The following is a 23513-nucleotide window of genomic DNA, read 5'->3' as shown; positions in this document are numbered from 1 at the left end:
CTGTACATTCATATGCGCCTCGAGCCAGCCTCCTAGACACTGGTTTGAGCCAGTGTCTGACTCCCACTGTGGAAGGCGTGGTATGGATTGAGCATAATCTGAGGCATCTGTATTATATTGTACTCACTCTCTCATAATTAAATGCTGACAGGTTCCCTCAGTCTCTCCACATAGGGGCCAAGCAATCTCCCTATTTTATTTAAAAAAAAAAATTTGTTTGCCTGGCACTAACGCCTTATCCCTTTGTTAAAGAGAGAATTCTGGGCTCTTCAGAAGATGGCAGGGATAAAAATTCAGTCACAAATTCTGGCGTCAATATCTCAATAAATATTTGTTGAAGGATTTCTTTTCATAGTAAACTGCAAGGTAGAATTTATTGTTTTTATAGATGAAGAAGCAGGCTGGGAAGAGGGATCAGGGAAATACATTAGTGGACTATATTACGTGCCAGGTCCTGAGTTACATAATAAAATTTTTAATTTTACTATTTTGTTTCACATGCTCATCAAAATAATCCTAAAAGGCAGATACTATGTACTCTGTTACTGATGAGATACTGAAAAACACAGGTTAAGAAAATGGCCATGAATTTTAATTAAACAAGTCACTTTCCAATGTGAAACCAGATGTCCAACAAGAGCGTTTATGGAAGTAAACCCACCACAAATTAGAAGACATATGGAAAAGTAGTTTATAAACTATAATGAGTTTAAATATATATATACATATGGTTATTACTACCCAGATGGCAGGAAAACATCAGTTTTTAAAAAAAATATTCATAGGCCACATCAAAGATTTTCTTAATGCATTTTTATCCCTTTCAGTCACTTCTCTTTATGAAATATATGCCAACCCAATAGAAAGGTTCCCAACAATGATTCATTTGGTTCACTGTTTTCCATTCAACTAGATAGCGATGGATATATACATATCTTTTTTCCATTCCACTGGACAGTGGTATGTGATAATGTGATAATATTTTTCAAAGGTGACCTGATCACACTTAAAATTTCAATTCCAATTCTCCTTCCCTCCCTGCTTTATTTTCTCCAACTCCGTTTTCAAAATCTGACAGTACATTGGTTTTACTTGCTTACTGTCTGTCTCGCTCCAGTACAACACAAGTTTCTTGAGAGTAGGGATTTTTGTCTGTCTACCTAACTTCTAATACAGGTATATATTGTAAAGACTCTGTAAATATTTGTTGAATGAATGATTAAATGAATAGCCAGGAAAAATAGTTTCCTTTAAAATTCACAGATTAGACAAAAGACAAAACTCTCCATTCCCATCTCCACTTTATTATTTCTTATGTAAACATATAGGATAGTTACATCCAGGGAAAAATGGCAAGGATTTTCTCTTACACCAAAGTAACAACTGTCTTTCCAAGATCCTTTATACATAAATCCAGTAAATGAAGAGGCTGAACCAAAACATGCTGCATATTTTTCCCACCATATCAGAAACACAAAGAACTAAAAGTGAATGTTTTCAGTGAATAAATTCAACACTTTACTTTGCCATACCTGCATTTTAAAAAAAGATTTCATTTTCCTGAAATTGTTTAGAAACATCATGCAAACAGACACTCTCCTAGGAATGATTTGAGATCCCTCTGTGCTACCGAACAGGAATAAATAATAATAAATAACAACCATCACTTTCACAAAACACCCCTTCCCCCTAAGCAAAAATCTCAAAGTGCTTACAAAAAATTTCACGAGAATCTTACAAGGCACACATAAAGCATAAACATAGTACAACCATAATTTTTTCAAACATCAAAGATAGATACCAATTTCTAAAAGAAATAGTTTATTACTATTCTTTTACTCTCCCCTCCCATTTCCATCCCTCCCCCACAAAATTTCATCCTAGGAAGCAAAAATAAGAAAAGTACTTCAATCACAAACTATTTCTGAAAGGGAAGTGTTCTCATGCCTACAAATGGCCAATCATAGGTCAAATGGGAAAGAAAATTGAGCGCTGTGCTATCAAATTCTCCAGTGGAAGAAAAACACTCTTTAATTTAGAAAAGTTCTGTCTCCAATGGAGTACTAAATAGCAACATTCATAAAGACACAAAACTCTCCTCACTTGCCTTTCCCTCTGTTCTTAGAAACTCAGGAAGATTTAAATATAAAATCATAGAATTTTAGACCTGGAAATGATCTTACAAATTATCAAGATCAAAGTTGTTATTTTACATATAAATTTAAGAAAAGCTCAAGGAGAGGTGACCTACCCAATGTCACTAACTAGTGACCTGGGAATTATGAAGTTGTTTTTCTTATCTAACACTAAAGCTGGGTTACTTAAAATCCCTCCCAGAGTTAAAAATCTATAAAGAACATATTTTTCACAGAAGTATCACAAAAAAGATATTTAACATTTATAACAATCAACATGTGATTCATCACAAAATTCATTAAATGGTACAAAGTATATTACATTTTAAAATGTGGAAGGGCTTCCACAGAAACTAAACGTAGCAGAAATTCTAAATAAAGCTGAGGTGAGTAGAGGAGGAACAGAACATCTTGAAATAAGATGTATCCAGTCAGCCTTCTTTACAAATAGTTCCTGTGTTTTAGAAAATATGATTTTCCCTGCACTATATTTTTATCTTGCTATAACAACAAAAAGTTTTGTGTTATATGTGGACAGGGATATTAGAGAGCGATGGCTCATAACACAATTTGAAATATTGCTCTCAGTGAAATAACTACACAGTCATCGTTTTGCTTTTGGCACATTTCTGGAAATACAGAATAAAACTCCAGGGAGGGCTTCTTTCTAGGGTAAATTTGTGCTGTGCCGTACCCTGCTACCCTTCCTGTTGGTGTGGGACTCTCTAGGGACCTAAAATCCCAGCACCTGGCCCTCCGCCCCAAGTAAATCCGGATGTGGCCCTTACTGGCCAGATTTATTCCAGGCCTGAGTGCATTCTTCTTCTCTTCTCATATATTGGAAAGTTTATTTGCCTGCAGGATCTCGGTTCCCTGACCAGGGACTGAACCTAGGCCACAGCAGCGAGAGCCCAGAATCCTAACCACTAGGCCACCAGGGAACTCCTGGGCGAGCGTGATCTGAAGCAAAGTGTGGGAAACCTCACCTGTCGGTCTCTGTGGGAGATGACTGTGCAGAATCCCTCCTGTGACTGTCGGCAGCAGTCTATTCCACATAGTGAGGTCGCCCATGTGTGCATGGTTGTGGCACAAGAAGAGGGTATGCTGATTCCAAGCATTAAACAGTACCTTTGAAACTTTCAAGATTGGCTTCAACAGCCTAAGGAAGATGCCTGGAAGAGGAAAGAACTGGAGTCTGGGATCGCTCTTTCTCAGGAACGGTTGACCTTTGAGGAGGTGGCTATAAAATTCACTCAGGAGGAGTGGGAATACCTGGACCCTGCTCAGAGGGCCTTGTACAGGGACATGATGGTGGAGACCTGTAGGTCTTCTCTGAAGAAGATCTTCACGAGGAAGACCTTGCTAAATTGATCGAGCTCTGGGGAAATCAGGGACAAGCAGTCAAGAGAGCGGAGCCAGATGAAGGAGCGCCTGGCGGCCCTCTCTACTCACCTTACAGAGCTGGAGGAAATCTGTACACGGCCAGAGAAGACCTCATTAAATCTGAGGAAATGAACACGAAATTGAAAGGAGATGTCCGTGAAACTGAGGCTAAAAACTGCCAGTTGCAAGAACGCCTGCAGCTGGCACAGCAGGAGCTGCAGCAGACCCTGCAGATAGCAGAGGTGCTCCCCAAGGTGGAGGCAGAGCTGGCCCAGAGTGTGGCTGCACTCTCCAAGGCAAGGCAGAGAGAAAATGAATGAAGAACATGATGTTTATTGGACACTGTTGACAAGCTTCTTTCAGAATCTAACAAGAGGCTTCAGCTTCATCTTAAAGAGAGAACAGCTACTCTAGCAAAGAAGTCTCTCCTACTAGAAGTTGAGAATGCAAAAACGCAGTTAGAAGAAATGCAACATGGTAAGGATCAGCTAAGACTAAACCTGGAAGCCCTGAGAGCTTAACTGGACCAGACAAGGCTGAGAGGAGCTCCATCACCAAGGCCGACCCCACTTGGGCAGTGTCCCAGATGTCAGGTTCCCCGTGGCAGATGGGCCTGCAGACTCCTTCAGCAGCAGCGTGGTGTGGCTGCACCCCCAGAAAGGCTGGCTGCCAGGGCTGAGTGAGGAGACTTCCAGGCCACCAGCTTCCCGAGAAGCGGTACAAGATGACAAAATGACCATAAAATGTGGAACCTCGGCCCCCTCCTCCCCGCTGTCCCTTCGGCTGGACCAGATGCACAAGGGGGTGCTGCACACAGCCAGCCCCGAGAACACCAGGGATGTGCACAACTCAAAAGGTTTGCAGGATGGCCCCGTGAGCAACCCCAGCAGTAGTAACAGCAGCCAGGACTCGCTGCCCAAAGCCCCCAGGAAGAAGGTCATCAAGTCCTCTATCAGCTCCTTGTCTGACAAGAAAGAAAAGGGCCAACCTGGACATCTTGGCAAGGAATCGTGACGACAAGGTGGTAATGCAGAGACAGAAAACTCATCTCAAGATGCCTTGGGACTCAGCAAATTGGGAGGACAGGCTGAAAAAAATCGTAAACTTCCAAAAAACAAATGATCCCATATCCAACCACTGCCCGACAGCGACCACTTGGAGACCCAAGTTCCCAACCACTGAGTTGCTTGAGCCTCATGAGCACGACATGTGAGAAACCTGCTGGCAAAAACAACTTTTTATTAAAATCGTTTTCAACTTGTTAGGAGGAAACATAAGTGGCCCACAGAACTGTACGCTTTTATCTTAAACCTGTTCAAGACAGGAACCTAAAATGAGCATTTTAATGGTACAGGGAAGCACCCTCCCCTGCCCTGGCCCTGGTGCTCCCTGTGCAGACAATTTTTATTTATGAGTGACTGGAAAACAGTGACTAAAAGAAGTAGGAGGTATATAATTCTCACCTAACAGGAAGTCCAGAGGGTGCAGTGGGGTGTGATGGATCCTCTGCTCCTTCTACCTCCATGACCACTTAATCTTTATTGTCCTTACAGCAACTCTAGCATTGTGCATTTTTTTCAGTCAATATCCCCATAAAAAGAAAAATAAAATGTTTTTTTGCTTTCTCTTTTTATTGTATCTCTATGAGATGATGGATCCTTACTAAATTTACTGCACTATTTCAATATATGTAAGTCAGAACATTATGCTATACACCTTAAGCTCATAAAGTGATGTATGTCAAGTACATCTCATAAAACTGAGGGGGAAAAGGCAAATAGAATACTTCAGGAAAAATGAAAAAAGAAAACTATAGGGAGGGTTATAAAAATTGCATTAATGTAAATGAAAAAAGTTATTAAGAGGATACTAATAGCTACCCATATTTAAACTGCTCATCTAGTGACAGTAAGAAAACTAATATATATTGCCAATTCAAGACAGAAAAAGGAATGAACTACTGACACACACAGGAACACGGATGAGTCTCAAAGGCATTACGCTGAGTGAAAAAAGCATACCAAAAGGGAACATGCTACAGATTTCCCTGGTAGTCCAGTGGGTAAGACTCCGTGCTCCCAATGCAAGGGGCCTGGGTTCGCTCCCTGGTCAGGGAACTAGATCCCACATGCATGCTGCAACCAAGAAGTCTGCATGCCGCAACTAAAAGATCCCGTGTGCTGGAACTAAGACCCAGTGCAGCCAAAAGAAAGAAATAAATCATAATTTTTTTTAATAAAGAGGAACATACTATAAGGTTCCATTTATGATATTTCAGAAAAGGCAAAATTATAGTGATGGAGAACTGTTGCCTGGGTTTAGTGCTAGGATGAGGAGCTGACTACAAAGGGGAAGCATAAAGGAGTTTTGGAGGGTGATGGAATGTTCTGTATCCTAATTGCAGTGGTGGTTGCATAAATCTGTACATATGTAAAAATTCATAGAACTGTACACCAAAAACAAAGGTCAATTTTACTGTACGTTAACCAACAAATAAAATAAATTTCAAAAAGGAAACAGAAAAAATATCTTAGAGCTTCATGCCAATGGTATAATTCTACTGGCCACAAAATTATTAAATGTAACCGTATTAAATAAAATCAAGAAACCTAGGCCCAATTAATCATTTCTAAAATATGTATACTAACAACTCATGGAAATATTATTGTAAGGAATATTAGCTTATGTATAAGGAAAGTCTGCTACTTCCAAATGAATTTGAATTGTGTTCCTTTATGGTTTAAAACAATAGATACCTTGGTGTTTAGTTTGGAATCCAATAGAGTTGGTAAAAAAAAAATTCACCAGTCCTGTTTTTAAAATCACTAATAATGGGTAATAGCATGTTTTAAAATTTATTTTCTCTTCCCATTATTCTAATTTATTGAAGTTATGGTATGGTTGGATTTTACACTTATATCAATTACCTAGAGACTCAAAGTCAGAATCTGGAAATAATGCTGGTCCTCTGTCACTAGAATCAAGAATATTTAAGAGGAACACTATTTCTCTAGGTAAACCACTGGGACTTATATATAATGTATGAGATGAGACAGCATCCTCTCAGCTTTAACATGTCTCCCACACTTTGGAACTGGTAGTACAAGTTCAGAAAGAATAACTTGTGTAGGTAGACCAAAAATAAGACCCAAAGATAGGGTTGGAAATGCAATATTACAAATGCTGCATTTCTATAAAAAGACTTGCCTAACAGAATGATGTAAGGCTTACATAGCAAGGTGTGATTCTAATTATAGTCGATTTTGCCTTTCCAGATCATGCCTGGGTAGTTTTTCGCCACTGCTTCTGCCATGGACAGAGGTTAAGTGCTTTTTGAGAGCAGATTTGTGCTTGAAATCCATGTCACAACAGTGGCATTTGTATGGCCGATCCCCACTGTGTATGTTCAAGTGGTCTTGAAGTGTGCTTTTAGCAGTAAATGTCTTCAGGCATACAGTACACTGAAAGGGCCGTATGCCCATGTGCCCTCGAATGTGCCGGTTGAGATTTTTCTTTTGTGTAAACGTTTTCCCACACTGTAAGCATAAGAACAGTTTATGCATCTTAAGGTGGCGCAGATAGTTTTCAACGTGAAGAAACCCCCGAGGGCACCGAGGGCACTGGTGCCTCAGGGAAAAAGCATCCTCTAGATTCTGAATCTCATTCACTGTACCATGACTTCCTTCAGTATTCTCACAAAATAAGCCCTGATCTTGATTCCCAGGAACTTCTGCCACTCTGCTCTCAACTGTAGAATTGATCAGTGAATGCTGTGTTTCCGAGAAATACATGCTTGCTTTTGAAGAGGTACAAGGCTGTGATAACCTCCCATTTTCTACATCCCCAGTACTGATAGATTCCACATGGAGGATACGAATTTCATTGTCCTTAAAACCTATGTCTACTGAAGACAGCTCTGGTGACTTCATTTCCTTTCTTTCTGATGTCAAGCTCTCTACTGCAGACTGTAAAGCATTGCTTTCTTCTTCTTTAACATGGAAATCTATGTTCACAGGACTATCCTCTGAAATTTCAATGATCTCACAGTCTTTATCTGAATCTTCTTCTTCATTCTTAACATCTGGATCAGAGGATTGACACAGGTCAGCATGTTGATTGTTATTTTTCATAGTAAGATCAATTTCCAGATATTTTGACAAAGCTTCTGTGCACTTTTCCACAATGTGAACCATCTGAAGGTAACTAGCGGCAGTCAAGTATTTCAAAAGCTCTTTCCTTTTAACTTCAAGTGCTCCAGTGTAGCAAGAGAGCAACAATTTTCTGCCAACTTCTGCACTCTGCAAGATGGTGATTCTGACATGTTTTGACTGCGTGAGTAAAAACTGATCTCTCATAAAAGTGGAGCAAGCAGCTAAAATCACCTTGTGCCCCTGGAACTCAGTGTCATTAATATAAATTGACACATCACAAAATAAATTCTGCTGTCTCAAGAGATTCATTTTCTGCAAGACTACATCTCCTTGCTGTTCAAACTGGAAGTGCAGAACATCAGACTCAGCAGCCATGGTCACAATCTAAGCAAAATAAAACATAAACATTGATGTAAGGATCGGGGATGCTTTCCTACGCTGTGATAGTAAAAACAAACAATTAAAAAATCCTAAACCTAAACTGGGTAAAAGACAACTCAAATTCTAACCTGGGCGCTAAGAGTGAACCCCTATATAACCATCTCAAGACCCAGAAAAATAAAACGCATTTCTCTATGCTCTTGTGGTACATTTTTCATACTTTTGTTACAGAACTTATTACGTTGAATTGTACTCAACAGTTTCTATGTCTTTCTCCTCGACTAAACTGTATATGCCTTGTGGTCAAGGACATTGTTAATGCCCACTACTAAGTGGACTTAACTCAGTTTCCCAAACTAGAAACCTTAATGTAATTTCCAAACTTCCTACGCCTCATCACTACTGCAGGTCTTCCTTCTGTTCACCTGGACCAATGCAGTCTCCTTGATACCACACTCTCCTACATTCCAAACTACCCTCCTAAGTACCACCAGATTAACATCTTTTAAAACTTTTTTAAAAATTCTATTTTACTCTTCTGCTTTAAATCCTCCATTGCTCTCCTCTACCTCCAGGACAGCCTAACCTTCTTAGCAAATACAAGATCTTTCATTATTTGGCCTTCACCAACGTTATGGCTTTACCTTTCCTCTATCTTTTACACTGAAGCTTCTTTGATATTTAGATTTTCACCACTGGCCAGACAAGAAGACCCAATTACACCTCTGCACATGTTACATTCGCGCTTTCAGCTAGTGATTTGGCTGAAGGCTCAAATCAAGTAAGATTTATCCACCCGTCTCCCGGACAGAGTCAGTTGCTCTCAGAACACCACGAAAAGGAGCCTGGCTCATCTGAGTTCCTGCAGCGAGCACAGGTGCAGGCACAGAGCAGGGGCAGCTTCGGGAATATCTGTTGAACTGAATCCGTACCACAGGTGGCCTGGAAGATCCTCCAGTTCGCCACATAGGTCTTCCCGAGCCAAGCCTGCCAGGACCAAGGTCCTGACGGCCAGGTGCCTGCAGCACCCCTCCAGCCACTCCCGGGCCGCGCCTCGCTGCTGCCCTCCTCCTCCTCCGCCTCCTCCTCCGGCTTCCCCACCTGCCGGAGTTTCCCACGCGCTCACTCACCGACTCAGAAACCAGAGCCGAGCTTTCCACTGCAGCGGCGGCCCAGGCCGGAAGGTGGGGTCAGCCTGGGAGGAAACACATCCGGTGTCAACTAGCTTCATTCTTTACTGGGGCCCGCTGGGCGTCCCGGAAGGACATCCTGAGACAGTCTCCCTTACTCCCCCCACGCCTGGAATAACAGAAAAGCCCCCGAATTCTGGCAAGTCCCATCTCTCCTGTCCCACTTTCGGTACTCAAGCCGGTCCCCTCCGTGAGCTCTCTTCAACATCCGAATAGCAGACGGGTTGTGAAGTTGGGGTACAGCGCGTCTGTCAGAGTACCCAGCACCGGGACCCCTGGGAGGCCCTCCCGGATTATTAGGGGCCAGGTCCTCTGCTTACCCTGAAATATACAATTTAAAAGGTGGCGGAGGTAAGGAGAGGAGAGTGCCATCGGGATCAGTACTCGAGATTGCCTAGCTAATGCCCCATCAGGATCTAGATCCCACCTCACCGCTCAACCTATCGCTTCCTCCCCACGCCCCTACCCCTCTCACTTCCTTGGCAAACCCAGGCCTTCTATCTCAACCGTTGGCCCGGCTGTTCCTCCAACATGCCCTATCCCTCCTACCACTCATCCTTCAAAATCCCATTCATCCATCGTTCATAAATCACATCATCCCTGAAGCCATCCTGAACTGCCCGTGAATTACTTGGCTCCCAATTGGGAACCAGTAAACCCTTTGGCTGCCTTAGTGACGGCAATTATCGTACCTGTATTGAAATCTGTGTCCCACCTAGGCAGAGGTATTTAGGACAGTGACTTACTGCTCCTTGCATTCCCGAAGTCTAGAACTTAGTAGGCATCAAGGATTTGCCAAATGAAGGAATGTCTCAGCTAATTCTTAAAAGCAGTTGCTCCATCCCCTCAGTCAATAGCACAGGAGGAAGTAACTGACCCTAGTAACGATTTCTGGTTAGCCCAGATTTGCTTCTGAAGCCAAGCTCAGCGTGCTTGATTAATGTCTTTTCAAGAATAGGAGTGAAGAAAGCATTCCTGCATTCAAATTCAAGCAATTGGAAAGGGAAGCAGGAGGGGAGAGAGAAAATAAACCACTGACACCAGAGCTTTAATTGTCAAACTTTTATTAAGGAAACTTCCCCATAATAAGTGAAGAGGTAGTTCACAGTATGTCTAACATACAACAGATTGAGAACAGCTATTCACCAGCTGAAATAAAATGTTCTGGGTTGTTTGTTTAGGATATATCTTTGAAGTAGTGACAATGGTCACCCTCCATTTATAGACCTTCTAATAAGGAAACTAAAACAAATTAAAACCACATCTGATTTACCTCAGAGCCACTTCAGTTTGGAGTTTGCCTTTAAAATTAAATAATAAATAAATAACTGTGACACAGTAATTTTTTAAAAACCAAACTATGGTAAAGAGAGCCCTCTCTCCTTTTTAGTTATCCTGGGGATCCATAAAATACAAATGCTGAATGTCTAAGGTTTTAAAAAATCTTCCTCCTTTACAAGAATACGACTAGTTTTGAAAGTCATCTTCCCCTGTAAAACATATTTGATATCAGTAACTTGACCACTTTGCAATACAATCTAAGAAACATGTATAAACAAAGAAAGAGAAAAGTCAAGTACCACCAAAATTAAGAAAATGTCTCACAGAAACAGAACACCTCTCCAGACAAGAAATGGAAGACACTGTAAACCATGTCAGTAGTTTGCCGTTGAAAAAGGTGAGAACTAGAAGATTTAGTGATACAAAACCATCAAGATGCTAATTTAAAGTGATCAAAGAAAGCAAGGCAGTTTTCTTTATTCTTCCTAGGATAAAACCAAATTGACACCTTATCTCACTAAGACTACATGGGATTGTAAGCTCTGTGAGGGCAGGGACCATAGCAATCTTACCTTCATATCCTCAGTATCTAGCATAGTGCCTGGCAATAGTAGGTGTTCAATAAATGTCTCTTGAATGTCTGAATGAATCCAGGAATAGTCTCCAACCAAAGAGACCAATCTTATTTGAACCCATGCCTTTTAGTCTTCAAACCAGTAACAAAAACAGGACATGAATGTAAGCAGAGGAAGCACTCCAACTTGAAATTTCCCTGTGATAAAATGATGTTCAGAGAAAATAGTGAAACATCCGTTAACATGTTAGTGTCTCACTGTTGCATAGAATTGGTACTCTTTGGCTGGATCATTAAAAACCCAGAATGCTAGGCAGCATCATTAGACCATATAATGAGTGACATTAGGCATAGATACCTGTTAGTCTTATCACTCAATTTTATTCTCATTTAAAATCTTTTAACAAAAGGTAGAAATTATACTTCAAATCAGATTCACATATAAATGCATCAAATTATAACAACTTTAAGAACTCCCTCTGATTACTCAAGTTAAAACTAATTTTTGGTTTATCTGTACATGGACTCTCATAGCTCAGAAACAAAAACAGAAAATCCTGATGGAAACTAAATAAACACTGTTTCAAGACAAAATCAGTTTCACATTTGGATCCTTCTCACATTATTCTTACTTGTTCTTGCCCTTCCTAATCAACACCTAGCAAATCAGTCACTTGCTCAGGAAAAATGTAATATTCATCCTAACCAAAAAATAATTAACTTACAAAAATAAATCCTTCTGTGATGTTTTATTTGCAAAATCCAGGATGTCTCAGAAAGCAAACAGTGATTCACAGAGGGGAAGCACAAACTAGGAACTTTTTATTAAGGTATTCTTGATCATGTACTAAATCTTTTTAAGCCAAGGGACAGTGAGAAGTGAGGAGACCGTAGCTCATATTTAGTTACTTATCTACTTTGGCTAACCTTGGCCAGGCCACCTCTTTGGGCTTTGGATATCCCAACTTAAAAAAAGAGAGGTGGACTAAATGATCTCTTAAGATTCTCTATGGACTCCAACACTCCTATTACCTAAATCTAACTCATGGGTCAGAAGCTAATAAGACTCAAAATTTTATTTCTGAACTATAACATGTGCTTTAGGAAGAACAGTTGTTTTGTTTTTCCATAATGGAAAATCAACTTTGTATTAGTGATCTATCAGAGGTGACAAGGTGGGACTATGTACCTTTATAAGAATATCTAAATGCAAAAACCTGATTGCTCCTGTGACTCACTTTTTTCATCCATTTTAGAAGTTAAGGTACACAAGGAAATGAGAATTCAGAGACTATTACAATACACTGGACAAAGCTCTGAAGGCCAAACTCACCTTACTGATGGCTAAACAAAGCCTAGAGAATGACTCCAGATAGCCCCTTTTTAGAGAGACCATTACGCATTAGCACACTTTAAATGTGCCTGGAGCAATCCTGACTTCAAAAGCATCACCAAGTAAGTTAGAGGTTAATTATAAACATTTGGCTTCTTTTTGGGGAAGACCTCCCAAATAAGTACTGTTGTACAACTGTACTACTATCCTTTGTTGGTTATGCTCCCCATGCTGATTCCTAACTATCTGTCTGCAGGTGTTGCTAAAAATATTGTACTCTGGTCTATATGAACTTCAATGATGTGAAGTTGGGCTATATACTGTTGAAAAGAGTACAGAATAATCTAAAATACTTTATAGCCAGCTCCAAGACAAGTACAAATTGTAGGAAGCAGATTCATTCATTTATCAGACACAGATGAATTATCAGTAGGCAAGGCAACTACAAATTCTATCACATATTCAGGCCAACAGCAATATCTCCTTATATCTCAGCTTATTTTCTGCTAATGAAAAATATTATTCGCTTCTCTTAGCATAGCATCTATTAGTGGATTGGAGGTGATATTATTAACTTGTTGGTACCTTCAGAATGTGCCCAGTGAAAAGTCTAAAACAGTGTCAGTCTAAGACATAAGTCAATGTTAGGTAGACAGGTGGAATACTCCTTGGGAAAGGAAACAGACATCACAGGATAAATAATTCAAAACAGAACATGGGAAGGGGCAAAAGGAAGGCAAGACCACTCCAAGTGGCAAGTTGCCTGGTCTATTAGTGCTTTGACTCACCCCTATGACTTCCAGAGCACAGAGGCTTTGGAGAAGTCAAATTCGCAAAATCACTCCTAGAAAGACTCAGACTATTGCCACGTTTGTAGTCAGTTCTAGTTAGGAGCATAAAGGCCCTACTCAATTCACACAAGTACTATCATTCCTTAAGTTCAGGACAGCTTGGGCCAGTTTACCTGCATCCAGGACCTGTGTCGCATCAGGCTGTGGCTGACACCCTTTAGAGTCTGTGACTGTTGTACATGCAAAAGAATCAAAGTCCACTGTGAGGTCTTGCACATTTCTTTCATTGGCATTATCAAAGCTGTTTTTGCCATGCAGCTGTTTAAGGTGTTTCCTCAAAACTGGCTTATGTGCAAAAACCATGTCACAATAGTTACACTTATGGGGCTTATCTCCACTGTGAAGGTTAAGATGATCCTGTAAGGAACACTTCTGAGAAAAGGTTTTCCCACAGATTTTACACTGGAAAGGTTTAATGCCGGCATGCACACGCATGTGTCGATGAAGGTTGCCTTTCTGAGTAAAAGTCTTGCCGCAGAGTAGACACATAAAGAGTTTGTGCATTTTTAAATGGTTGGCGTAGTTCTCCAGGTGACGAAACACCCTGGTACACTTTGGGCATTGGTGATGCCACTGTAGGCCTTTGTCTACACCTCGAATATTAGGCCCAAAGACATCTTTTGAGGCCATGATGATGTTATCACTGCCTGTGTAAGACAGGGCATAATTGTGGAGGTGGTTTTGTTCTATTTCACTTACTCTGTTTTCCACAGTTGAATTTATCAGGGAGTGCTGGGGCTCTGATGAATGTAAAGCAGTGGGTTCAGAAGAAATAAACTGGTTCTGATCTTTTTTACTTCTAACCTCTGATACATCCCCAATAGATTCTACCTTAACAATCTGAATATCACTGTCCTCCATATCCATACTGTCTTCAGATGGATGGATACAAGGTGAGTCCTGCTTTGGGGAGCCTCTGGCATCTCCCTGATGTTCTTTTGACTGGGGAGAAGCACTCTGCGGTTCACATCCCTCTTTACTATCCATTGGTTGTTTTGGCTTTATAAACTTCCACAAGGCCTGTGTGCACCGTTCTACAATGTGGCTCATCTGAAGAAAACTCGCAGCCGTCAAGTAATTTACCAGTTCCATCTCAGGGAATTCCAGCACACCACTGTAACAGGATAAGAGCAATTGTCTCCCCACTTCGGAACTCTGTAATATGGAGATTTTCACCTCTCTGGAATCATTCAGTAAAAATTGGTCTCTTAAGAAGGGGGAACCTGCAGCAAACACAATTTTATGCCCCTGTACCTCAATATCATCTATGAGAACTGTAACATCACAAAATTTATTCTCTTCTCTTAATTTGTTCATTTTTTGTAACATTGAATCTCCATAATTTTCAAACTTGAAGTGAAGGAGATCTGATCTTTCAGACATTTTGGCAGACCTAAAGAACAGAAATGTTAAAAAGGATGAATTTAAGAAAATACAAACAATTAAGAAAACCTGGATTTTCCTTCCAAAAACAAATTTGTGTTGTCATACCTGTTTATATGTATCTGAATAAAATTTTCCTTGAAAGAGGAAGTTAGTATAACTGCTTTCAAAGGCTGTTAAAAATTACCTTAGCAACATCAAGTGTCAATTGCACCTAAGGAGTGGACTTGTATCCGTGTAAATAGCTTGGTATATTCATTCAACTTTTTAAGATGCTTAATACAAGAACAGTGCTTGAGTTATTCCAAGGGCATTTTTTTTGCTTCTCAAATGATAATTCTATCAGGTTTCAAGAACTACCTAAAACATCCCAACAAGTAATAATGAAATAACTACTTTATTTTGCATAATACTGTGAACCTGCTTCTTCGAAGACAAAACACTCTTTTCCTTCGCTTTGTATTTTACTGCAGTGACATTGCTTGCCCCATTCTTGGGTAAACCCTCTTCTGTTTAAACTGATGTGAATTTACTCATACAAGTATTTCTGCAATAAAATGAAAGTCACATGCCTAAAGGGACAACTTTTAGACAGTGTCAAAGGCACAGGTCTTTATCCTGTGCATTTTGGACAAACCTAAACTCTTTCTTAAGAAACATTTCTTGATATATGAAGTAAATATTTGACATAGAAAAACCAGATGAGTCACTTGGTGGGAATCTGAGTAGGAGTAAGGTGGATCTAGTTAATCCTTACTAGATTCTATTCTTTCTTCCTTATCCCTATTTATCCATCATTACTCATCAACCGGACTACTAGAACTGATTCATAAATGTTCCTTGGTTCCAGCTTCTATTACCTCTAATCCAACTTCTACACCATCACACGTCATCTTTCAAAACCACAGATCTGATTATATCCAACTGCTGCCTAAAATCCTTCTGTGACCTCCCATTGTCTCCTGGATGAAGACTAACCTCTTGAATAGAAACTGATCAAGTAAATTTAAGAATAATTAAGGTAAACATTAGCATAAACCATTCAACCATGGAGAAGGTGTCTTTGCCAAAACTCTGTGTATTTGTCCCTTTATGAAGCAATTCCTTTGGAGAAAGTCCCCATGTTCTGATTCCATACTCTTCAAACGATTTTCTGATAACTTGGCTTCCCATGTGTCACTCTCAAGGGAAGGATGAATTAGCCATGGCAACATGATATTGTCAACACATTTATTATTTTTACAATGACAATCCGCCAGTCTATATAGCAGTCTTCTGTGAGATCAGTAGGTATATCAGGTCTACCCCTGAGAAGCGGCTCTACAATCTCAGTGCATCAATAAATTCACCTTGAACTTCATGTATCCATCAACTCCGTAGTTGAGAATCAAGAGACAACCAGCTGTTCCTAGCAACATCTGGCCCCGAAGCCCAATCTTTATAATTTTATCTTCTAGAACACTGAATTACAAAGGCTCATAGAACACCAGCTCGTAAAGGCAGAATCTAGGTCTCACTCATATTGCTCAGTGCCTGGTTCATGACAGCACTCTACTGACTCCAAACCTTAGCAGTTATTTCTTTAGTCCATAACACTATTCCTAGCCAATTCTGGCTCCTTTATTTCCTCTGAGGGCCCTTCCCTGACCCCTTAGATTAGAACAGTTGTCACTACTGGACCTATAACTAAGTGCTTCTAACATAACACTCAGGATACCAATACTTGTTCCTTCCCCCCAAACTGCAAGCTACATGGCATTAGAGAGAAGAATCTCCACCCTATTCAATGGAGCTAATGCTGGGAACCTGCATCTTCTAGGGCAAAACACTCTTTCCTTTGGCTTCAAATTCTACTTAATGCAGCCACATTACTGGCCAAACCCTCTTCTGTTCAAACTGGTGTGTATTCCCATCACCTGATATTGTACTAAACACACGGCAGGTGCTCAGTTTGCATTTGTTGAACCTATGCAATTCATTTGACAATAGTAAGAAGCAAGAACTGCTGTTAGGAAGACCAATGCGGTGTCTGCATAAGCATTACAGGTCTGAGGCCACGAGAGCCTAGAAAGGAATGAAAATGAATAAGGAGCAAGGAAAAATAACAAAAAGATATTTCAAAAAGTTGGTAACTGGAGATAGAAAATGAAAAAAAGTAACGTGTAAAGGTTTTAAACTTAGCATTTCAGCCGAATTAAAATGTCATTGAAAGAGAGGTGAGATTTAGGAGGGGGAACTGGTATGGCACAGGTATATTAAAATATATTTATAAATAAATTATAAGCTTTCCCTTTGTATGGCACTCTGAGTGTACAGATAATGAAAAATCACAATGAAGATGAGAGGAGGGATGTAGAGAAGCAAATTCAGCATCATAGAAAAGGTGGTGAATATCAAATGAAAAGGAAAAATCTAGGAGACACAGGGACTATATCAGTAAACAAAGTGGCACAACTGTATTATCTATCTGTGGTCAGTTTTAGCAATTACAGTAGCTTAATATATTTGATCTGGAAACAGTGACTGTCCCAATTTATAACTAGAAATTATATAAATGACTGCTGTTCAAGTGGCCAAACAAAAGGGGCATTCTTACTTAGAGGTTTAGCTTGTCCTAAATTTACTGACAGGTCAGTATTTTCCTACTCACACCGAAAAATGAGCATTAATTGCTTCCATCTATAATATGACAGTACTTGTAATGCTTTAGACAACTATCCTCAGGGATTGTTCCTTGAAGTTCCAAAGACAGGAGTTGGAGTACAATTTCATTTACTTCCTATTCATCAGTCTCAAGAAACTTACCAACAGAAGCAGTCAAACAGGTATCTCAGGAAAGTGCTTGATTTGTCTGCTGTAGTCCAAGAATATGAGGAAAAATTATTCTGTTTAAGAAGTTTTCCTTAATGTCTCAGTCCACTGTATTGTCTCCCTTTGATAAACCCTTATTTCCAGGCCACACAGTTTATCCTTAATTGTTTCTTGTCACCAGTCTCTCTTTCCAACAGACTGTTAGTTACTTGAGGGCAAGGACCAACTGTTATTTTTACACAGCTCATTCAACAAAAACCATAATTAACTCTTAATGTTCCCTAGGAAATTATTATTGAGCTATGGTAGAGATGCTCTACATTATCATGATACCCTCTTTTGAGTGCCCTGGGGAAAATGTCTTTCTAGGGTTTGTTTCCAAAAAATAGTTTTAACAACATAAAACCAAATTTTAAACAAAATTTCTAAAATGTCAAAATAAAAAGGAACACTTGTTTCATATGAACTGGTTTAATTTTATTTAAAAATAAGAAAAATGATAGCTAATCTTTACTGAATCCTTGCTGAGTACCAGGTATAATGCTAAGTGCTTTACCCAAGTTGACCCATTTAATCCTCAAAATCTCTATGAGGTAGGTATTATTATCATCTCCACTTTGCCTATGAGGAAACCCAAGCTTGGTGAACATAAATAACTTGCTCAATTTAAGAGAGGTGGAAAGTATTAAATGTTAGAGGTAGAACTTGTGCCCAAGCTGCATGATGACAAAATTCATGTATGAAACTAGGCTAGCTGAAGTTTTATCTTATGCCTGTTAACTGTGTAACTGTTCAGATCTCCCTGCTCATATCCATTCAGCTGTACACTTATGATTGATATACTTTTGTGTATTTAGTTATGCTTCAATAAAAGTTTTATGTTTAAGAACAAAAAGTACAATGTAAAGCCAAATTTGTGTCAAGTCTAGAGGACTTTAATAGTAAAGCATTTATGTATTATCCTTGTCTTACCTTCCTTTCTCACTTATTTTAACTTTATATTATTTTTCTATCTTTTGTGTATTTATCTTTTTTTTTTTTTTTTAACATCTTTACTGGAGTATAATTGCTTTACAATGGTGTGTTAGTTTCTGCTTTATAACAAAGTGAATCAGCTATACATATACTGTGTATTTATCTTTTTTTTTTTTTTGTGGTACGTAGGCCTCTCACTGCTGTGGCCTCTCCCATTGAGGAGCACAGGCTCCGGACCCGCACGCTCAGAGGCCATGGCCCACGGGCCCAGCCGCTCCGCAGCATGTGGGATCCTCCCGGACCGGGGCATGAACCCGTGTCCCCTGCATCAGCAGGCGGACTCTCAACCACTGCGCCACCAGGGAAGCCCTGTATTTATCTTTGTAGAATGAAACTTAATGCCATTTACAAACAAGACTTAATAACATTATGAATATATTTGATTTTCAGACTCCCCAACTATAGTTAATTTATAACAGCAATTATTGATAATTGTCATAAAAATCTCTCACATAATTCTAGATTATAGCAGACCTTCTAGTAACTTAAAGAAAGTAAAGATCTGATCAGGTAGAATAGAGACTTGGTCCCCACATTCTGTTGATTCTTTCCTCAGAATGATTTCCAAATTCTCTCTCTATATTCTTACTACCATTGGCATGGCTCAGGTCCTTATCATCTGTTGTCTAGGTTATTGTGATTAAGTCTAAATACTGCTGAGTTTCTCTCAGCAAGTCTTAAATGACCCATTTCTCAAACATCAATGAAATAGGAATAGTCTCACTTAAGATCATTCTCTCTTTATTTATATTTACACAATTCTTCCATAATCATTTCCATAACAAATGTTTCAGCTAATTTGAAAATTTCCCTTTGTTCAAACAGGAGTAACTAGAAACGATCAGTGAATATTCTACGTTCAACAACGTTCACTGCCGTGCGATGGGCAGTGCAAAAATATCCATGTTTCTTATCTAAAATGCCTCTGATAATACCGATAAGGAAAACTTTTCTATTCTGTATAATAAACTCCAAAGCTGTATGTCAGTCTGTTTCCTCATCTACCTCATAAAAGTACCTTTATCTTTCAACTTAGCACTCACAGCTACTTGGAAATCTTTCTTCGTCTTTCATTAACACCATATGCCATTTTTCAAAGAGGTTGTAATAAACTACAGCTTTTCTCTCTATAAAACTCAATCATTTTCTTCTTTTGGGTAACTTTCATGACACTGCATTCTCCAAGGTCTCACTCTTTTGTAAGATTACAGAAATATACCCTTCTTGGAAAAATTTTTTAATATAGGTAAAGTACAAGCCCCCTTTCTCAGCCTCCTTCCACTCAGTTCTCAGTTGGTTCTAAGTTTCTTCCTTAATGACTCTCCCTCCCCTCCATTTTTTTTTTTTTTTTTTTTTTGCGGTACGCGGGCCTCTCACTGTTGTGGCCTCTCCCGTTGCGGAGCACAGGCTCCGGACGCGCAGGCTCAGCGGCCATGGCTCACGAGCGGGGCACGAACCCGTGTTCCCTGCATTGGCAGGCGGACTCTCAACCACTGCGCCACAAGGGACGCCCTCCCTCCCCTCCATTTTTAAAACAACACTTCTATATCACAACATTTCTAGCCACAGAGAACAAAAAATAAAATTAGGTTTCTTACTTATAAACTATATATATATTGTTTTGCAATTTTCATTTATTGCTTTTGAGGGTTATTTATATTGAATAAACAGACCTAGTTGTTCATTCTTCTTAAACTGTTGTACAGAAGTGGGCAAGTGACTTAACTACTGGCCTCAGTTTTCCACCATTCTTTTGCTGATCTGTTCCTCAAGGGTTCACTAAATTGTGTAACGGTAAGTATATTCTTCAAAGCTTAGTCCTTGACTTTTTGCTGTTTTCTTAATGCTTACTTCCTCAGAAAGCCTGTCTTGGTTTCTCAATGTTTTATTACCTTCTCTATTTAAAAAATTCCTAACTCTCCATCCTCATGGCTAATCTTAATCAAAATTAACCTCAATTCAAGCTAATCAAAAATACCTGCCCTAGGCTACTACTCTATCACTTGAAATGCATGATATCTAAACTCTTAAACTGGCTAAAACTCAATAAGTCAAAAATAAAAGCTTATGGAGAATGGCTCTGAGAACAGTAGGCGTGGAAGCAAGAAAACGTGTTAGTATGCTATTACTTTAACAGATCAAGATAGAAATAATGAGGGCCTGAATAATATGGATACTGAGTGGAAATAATATGGATGGAGAGAGGAAACAGATCCTAGAAGATATTTCAAACAAAGAACTGATGGACTTGATGACCAAGGTGGGAAACAAGAGATGAAAGGTCAAGATGACTCCAAGATATTTGGTTTGAGAAACTGGGTATCTTTGACAGTGTCATTCAATAAGCTAGGGAATATTGGAGGGGATGACCATGGGTCAGGTGTTAAAATGTTTAACCAGAGGAGCCTGCATGACATTAAGGAGAAATCCATTAGCTAGCTGGATACAGCTCTGAAGCTGAAGAGGAGACCTGATTATAGATAATAAGTAATAGATGAAAGCATGACATAAACTGACCTAACTGTGAATGAAACTGACCTAAAATGGCACAGACTGGAAGAGAATCTAAGAGAGAAGAAAAGAAATAAAAAACAAATACATAACACAAACAGAAATCCATTACTTACCTTCTTCTCAATCTGGATCTCCTTCCAAGCCTCTCCATTTTTTTATTAATTGAGTCTATCTTTGCTTAAATTTTTCCCATTCTTTTGACTCCCATATTCAATCACTGCTTAGTGCAGTGGGTAAAACCACATTTCCTAGAATCAAAACCCTGCTCCACCACTTACTAGTTGTGTGACCTTGGGCAAGTTACTTAACCACTTCTGTTTTTCAGTTTTCCCACCTGTCAAAGAATATTACTTCATAGGGTTGTTATGGGAAATTAAATTAATTTTAAAGTAAATTCATTTTTAAAATTAAGTTAATTTTTAAAAGAACTTAGAATAGTGCCTGGAATTGTGCTTTATAAGCAAATGCAAGGTAAGTAAGTAAATAAAGCCTGTCAATTTTGTTTGTGAAATCCTTCATATGTGGCCTTTTTTTCATTCTCATTTGACACCAAACCACTTGAGGTCTGCATTATTTCATATATTATCACCTCATTACTCTATTAAAATCGCTTTGTAAAAGGTCACTCATGATCTCTTGATAAAGAAATGCCATCTTTCCCCCCCTCATTCTCCAAATGCTCTGCATCAATTGTCCCAGTGGACCCTTCTCAGTATTCTCTTCTCTTGACTTCTGAGTCTTCTTGGTTGCTGGAACCCTTATATTTATCATCTACTTCTTATATTTTATCATCTACTTCTGTTTCTGCTGCTACACCAACTACTATTAGTTCTAAGTCTTCTTTCTGCTTTGTAAATGCAACCATTCCCCCCAAATATTCCCTTCTTTCTCAATAACCCCTTCCTGATGTCAGCTATTCCCATGGCTTCCACCTCTACGCTCTATGATAATTCAAACCTTTACCTCTAGCCACAGCATTTAGGTTGAGCTGCAGATTTGCATTTCCAACTCTATACTGGACAGCTCCATGTGGCTATCTCACTAGGCCTTCAAGTCAACATATCCAAAAAATGAATTTGTCATCTACACTAGGCTTATGGTTTTATTGCTGATAATGGCATTAACATTCTTCAAATACCACAGGCCTAAAACCTAAGACTCAGCTTTGATACTTCTTTCACCCTCAACATCCAATTTATTATAGAGTCTTTACAGCATTCACTACAGCATTACCTGCCTTCTTTCCAATAATACTGTCATAACTCCATTTCAGGATTTCATTACTTCTTACTAGACTGATCCCACTACTCCTTCAAAAGAATCTCCAATGAGAGCATCTAGACTTTAGCTAAAGAGTCCAGAATCAGTTTATAGAAATTCCTATCCTATAGGCTGACCTCCAGAACAAGATGGTTTTCTACGGTGCAAATCCGACTATACCAGTCTCCTGCTCAAAATTCTTCAAAAAGTACCCACCTCCTTTAGGATTAAACCTTCACTATCTGGACCTCGGTCTACTTTCCCAGCCTCATATCTCATCCTTTGCACAAGAGCCCCGCGCCCCCCTCCTCCGCTTCCCACACAAGTTATGCTCAGTCATCCCTTCACAGCATTGCAACTGTTCCTCCTGTAGGAAAAGCCCTTCTCCACCTTATCCTCTCCAACAAATAAAATTGAGAAGTCACCTTCTTTCTTCAGCCTCCCCAGCAACTGCCCCTTGAACAGTTCATACATACATGACTGATTCATACATCGCAGGGGCACTCATTTGTTTTTATCTGGCTCTCAAACTTGACCCTGAAACTTGGAACAATATCTTACGAATTCCCAGTGCCTGACATAGCGCCAGAAATATAAAGGTGCTGTTGCCAGTGGCAAAAGACTAACCTAGCTTAGCACTCATAATGATTCTCGCGGGCTGGCCCTGAGGCCTTGCCATGGCCCAGATCTGGCACTTCCTACAAGATGCCAGAGTCGGGCGTTCAAGCAAACTGCGGTGCCCTCGGCTAGGGTCCCAAGAGGAGGTCCCTGGGGGCATCCTTAGGCTCCCCACTCCAGACGCTGGGAAGGGAAAGGGGCGGGGCACAGCATGGGCCGGGCCTAGGGCTCCATAAGTCCCCCCGGGCCTAGGCCAGCCCCTCGGTCCCCATCCCAGGGCAAGTCCCGGCCAATCCAGAGCCCCAAGGGGGCTCCATTTTGAGAGACCTCGTACCCCTACCCGGCGCTCCGGCCGCCTCCGCACTTACAGACCCAGGGGAAGGCCACCGTCAGGATCCGGCACCGCCAGGAGCTCCGGCCCCTCGGGGCTCCGGGAAGGGGGAGGGGCGGGGAACCCGAGCCAAAGGGGGACCCAACGGAACCGGAAGGGCAGCCCTCGCCGGACAAAGACAACTTCCAGGTCCTACGGTCCTCTCCGCCAATCGGAAGGCTGGGAGGGCGGCGGGCTCGGAGAGAGACTTTCGGCGCTGTGGGCGGGGAGCAAAGCGCGTGC

The 23513-nt window shown here is 40.2% G+C and overlaps 2 protein-coding genes and 1 pseudogene across 7 annotated transcripts; 1 reads left to right on the top strand and 2 right to left on the bottom strand.

Annotated features, from left to right (window-relative positions):
• Window positions 1-1284: 1284 nt before the first annotated feature.
• On the bottom strand, window positions 1285-23287 carry ZBTB6 (zinc finger and BTB domain containing 6). 2 transcript variants are annotated; one of them, XM_067743387.1, is made up of 3 exons: window positions 23269-23287; window positions 9181-9245; window positions 1285-8053 (listed from the first exon to the last, which is right to left on the bottom strand). In XM_067743387.1, exon 3 carries the CDS (start codon window positions 8042-8044, stop codon window positions 6770-6772), a length of 1275 nt encoding a protein of 424 aa, XP_067599488.1. In that variant the 5' UTR covers window positions 8045-8053; window positions 9181-9245; window positions 23269-23287; the 3' UTR covers window positions 1285-6769. The 2 variants fall into 2 exon arrangements, with proteins under 2 accessions (XP_067599488.1, XP_067599487.1); XM_067743386.1 differs by lacking the exons at window positions 9181-9245; window positions 23269-23287 and adding an exon at window positions 8983-9133.
• On the top strand, window positions 3141-4532 carry LOC137228316 (liprin-alpha-1 pseudogene; annotated as a pseudogene).
• On the bottom strand, window positions 10288-23397 carry ZBTB26 (zinc finger and BTB domain containing 26). Of its 5 annotated transcripts, none has more exons than XM_067743381.1 (2): window positions 23269-23397; window positions 10288-14672 (listed from the first exon to the last, which is right to left on the bottom strand). In XM_067743381.1, exon 2 carries the CDS (start codon window positions 14660-14662, stop codon window positions 13337-13339), a length of 1326 nt encoding a protein of 441 aa, XP_067599482.1. In that variant the 5' UTR covers window positions 14663-14672; window positions 23269-23397; the 3' UTR covers window positions 10288-13336. The 5 variants fall into 5 exon arrangements, with proteins under 5 accessions (XP_067599482.1, XP_067599484.1, XP_067599483.1 ...); XM_067743383.1 differs by having other exon boundaries at window positions 23273-23370; XM_067743382.1 differs by having other exon boundaries at window positions 17468-23354.
• Between the last annotated feature and the right edge of the window lie 116 nt (window positions 23398-23513).

Source organism: Pseudorca crassidens, chromosome 7, assembly GCF_039906515.1.
Source record: "Pseudorca crassidens isolate mPseCra1 chromosome 7, mPseCra1.hap1, whole genome shotgun sequence".
Lineage (NCBI taxonomy): Eukaryota > Metazoa > Chordata > Mammalia > Artiodactyla > Delphinidae > Pseudorca > Pseudorca crassidens.
Note: the sequence above shows the minus strand (reverse complement) of the source record. Positions and strands in the feature narration are given on the sequence as shown.

Bases quoted from the DNA above. Each gene is read 5' to 3' on its own strand.
- ZBTB6 (XM_067743386.1), bottom strand. From the start codon at position 9,018: ATGTGGCGAACTGGAGGATCTTCCAGGCCACCTGTG. The intron at 8,054-8,982 runs GTACGGATTCAG...TATTTTGCTTAG, and splicing joins GATCTTCCAGGCCACCTGTG to ATTGTGACCATGGCTGCTGA.
- ZBTB26 (XM_067743381.1), bottom strand. From the start codon at position 14,662: ATGTCTGAAAGATCAGATCTCCTTCACTTCAAGTTTGAAAATTATGGA.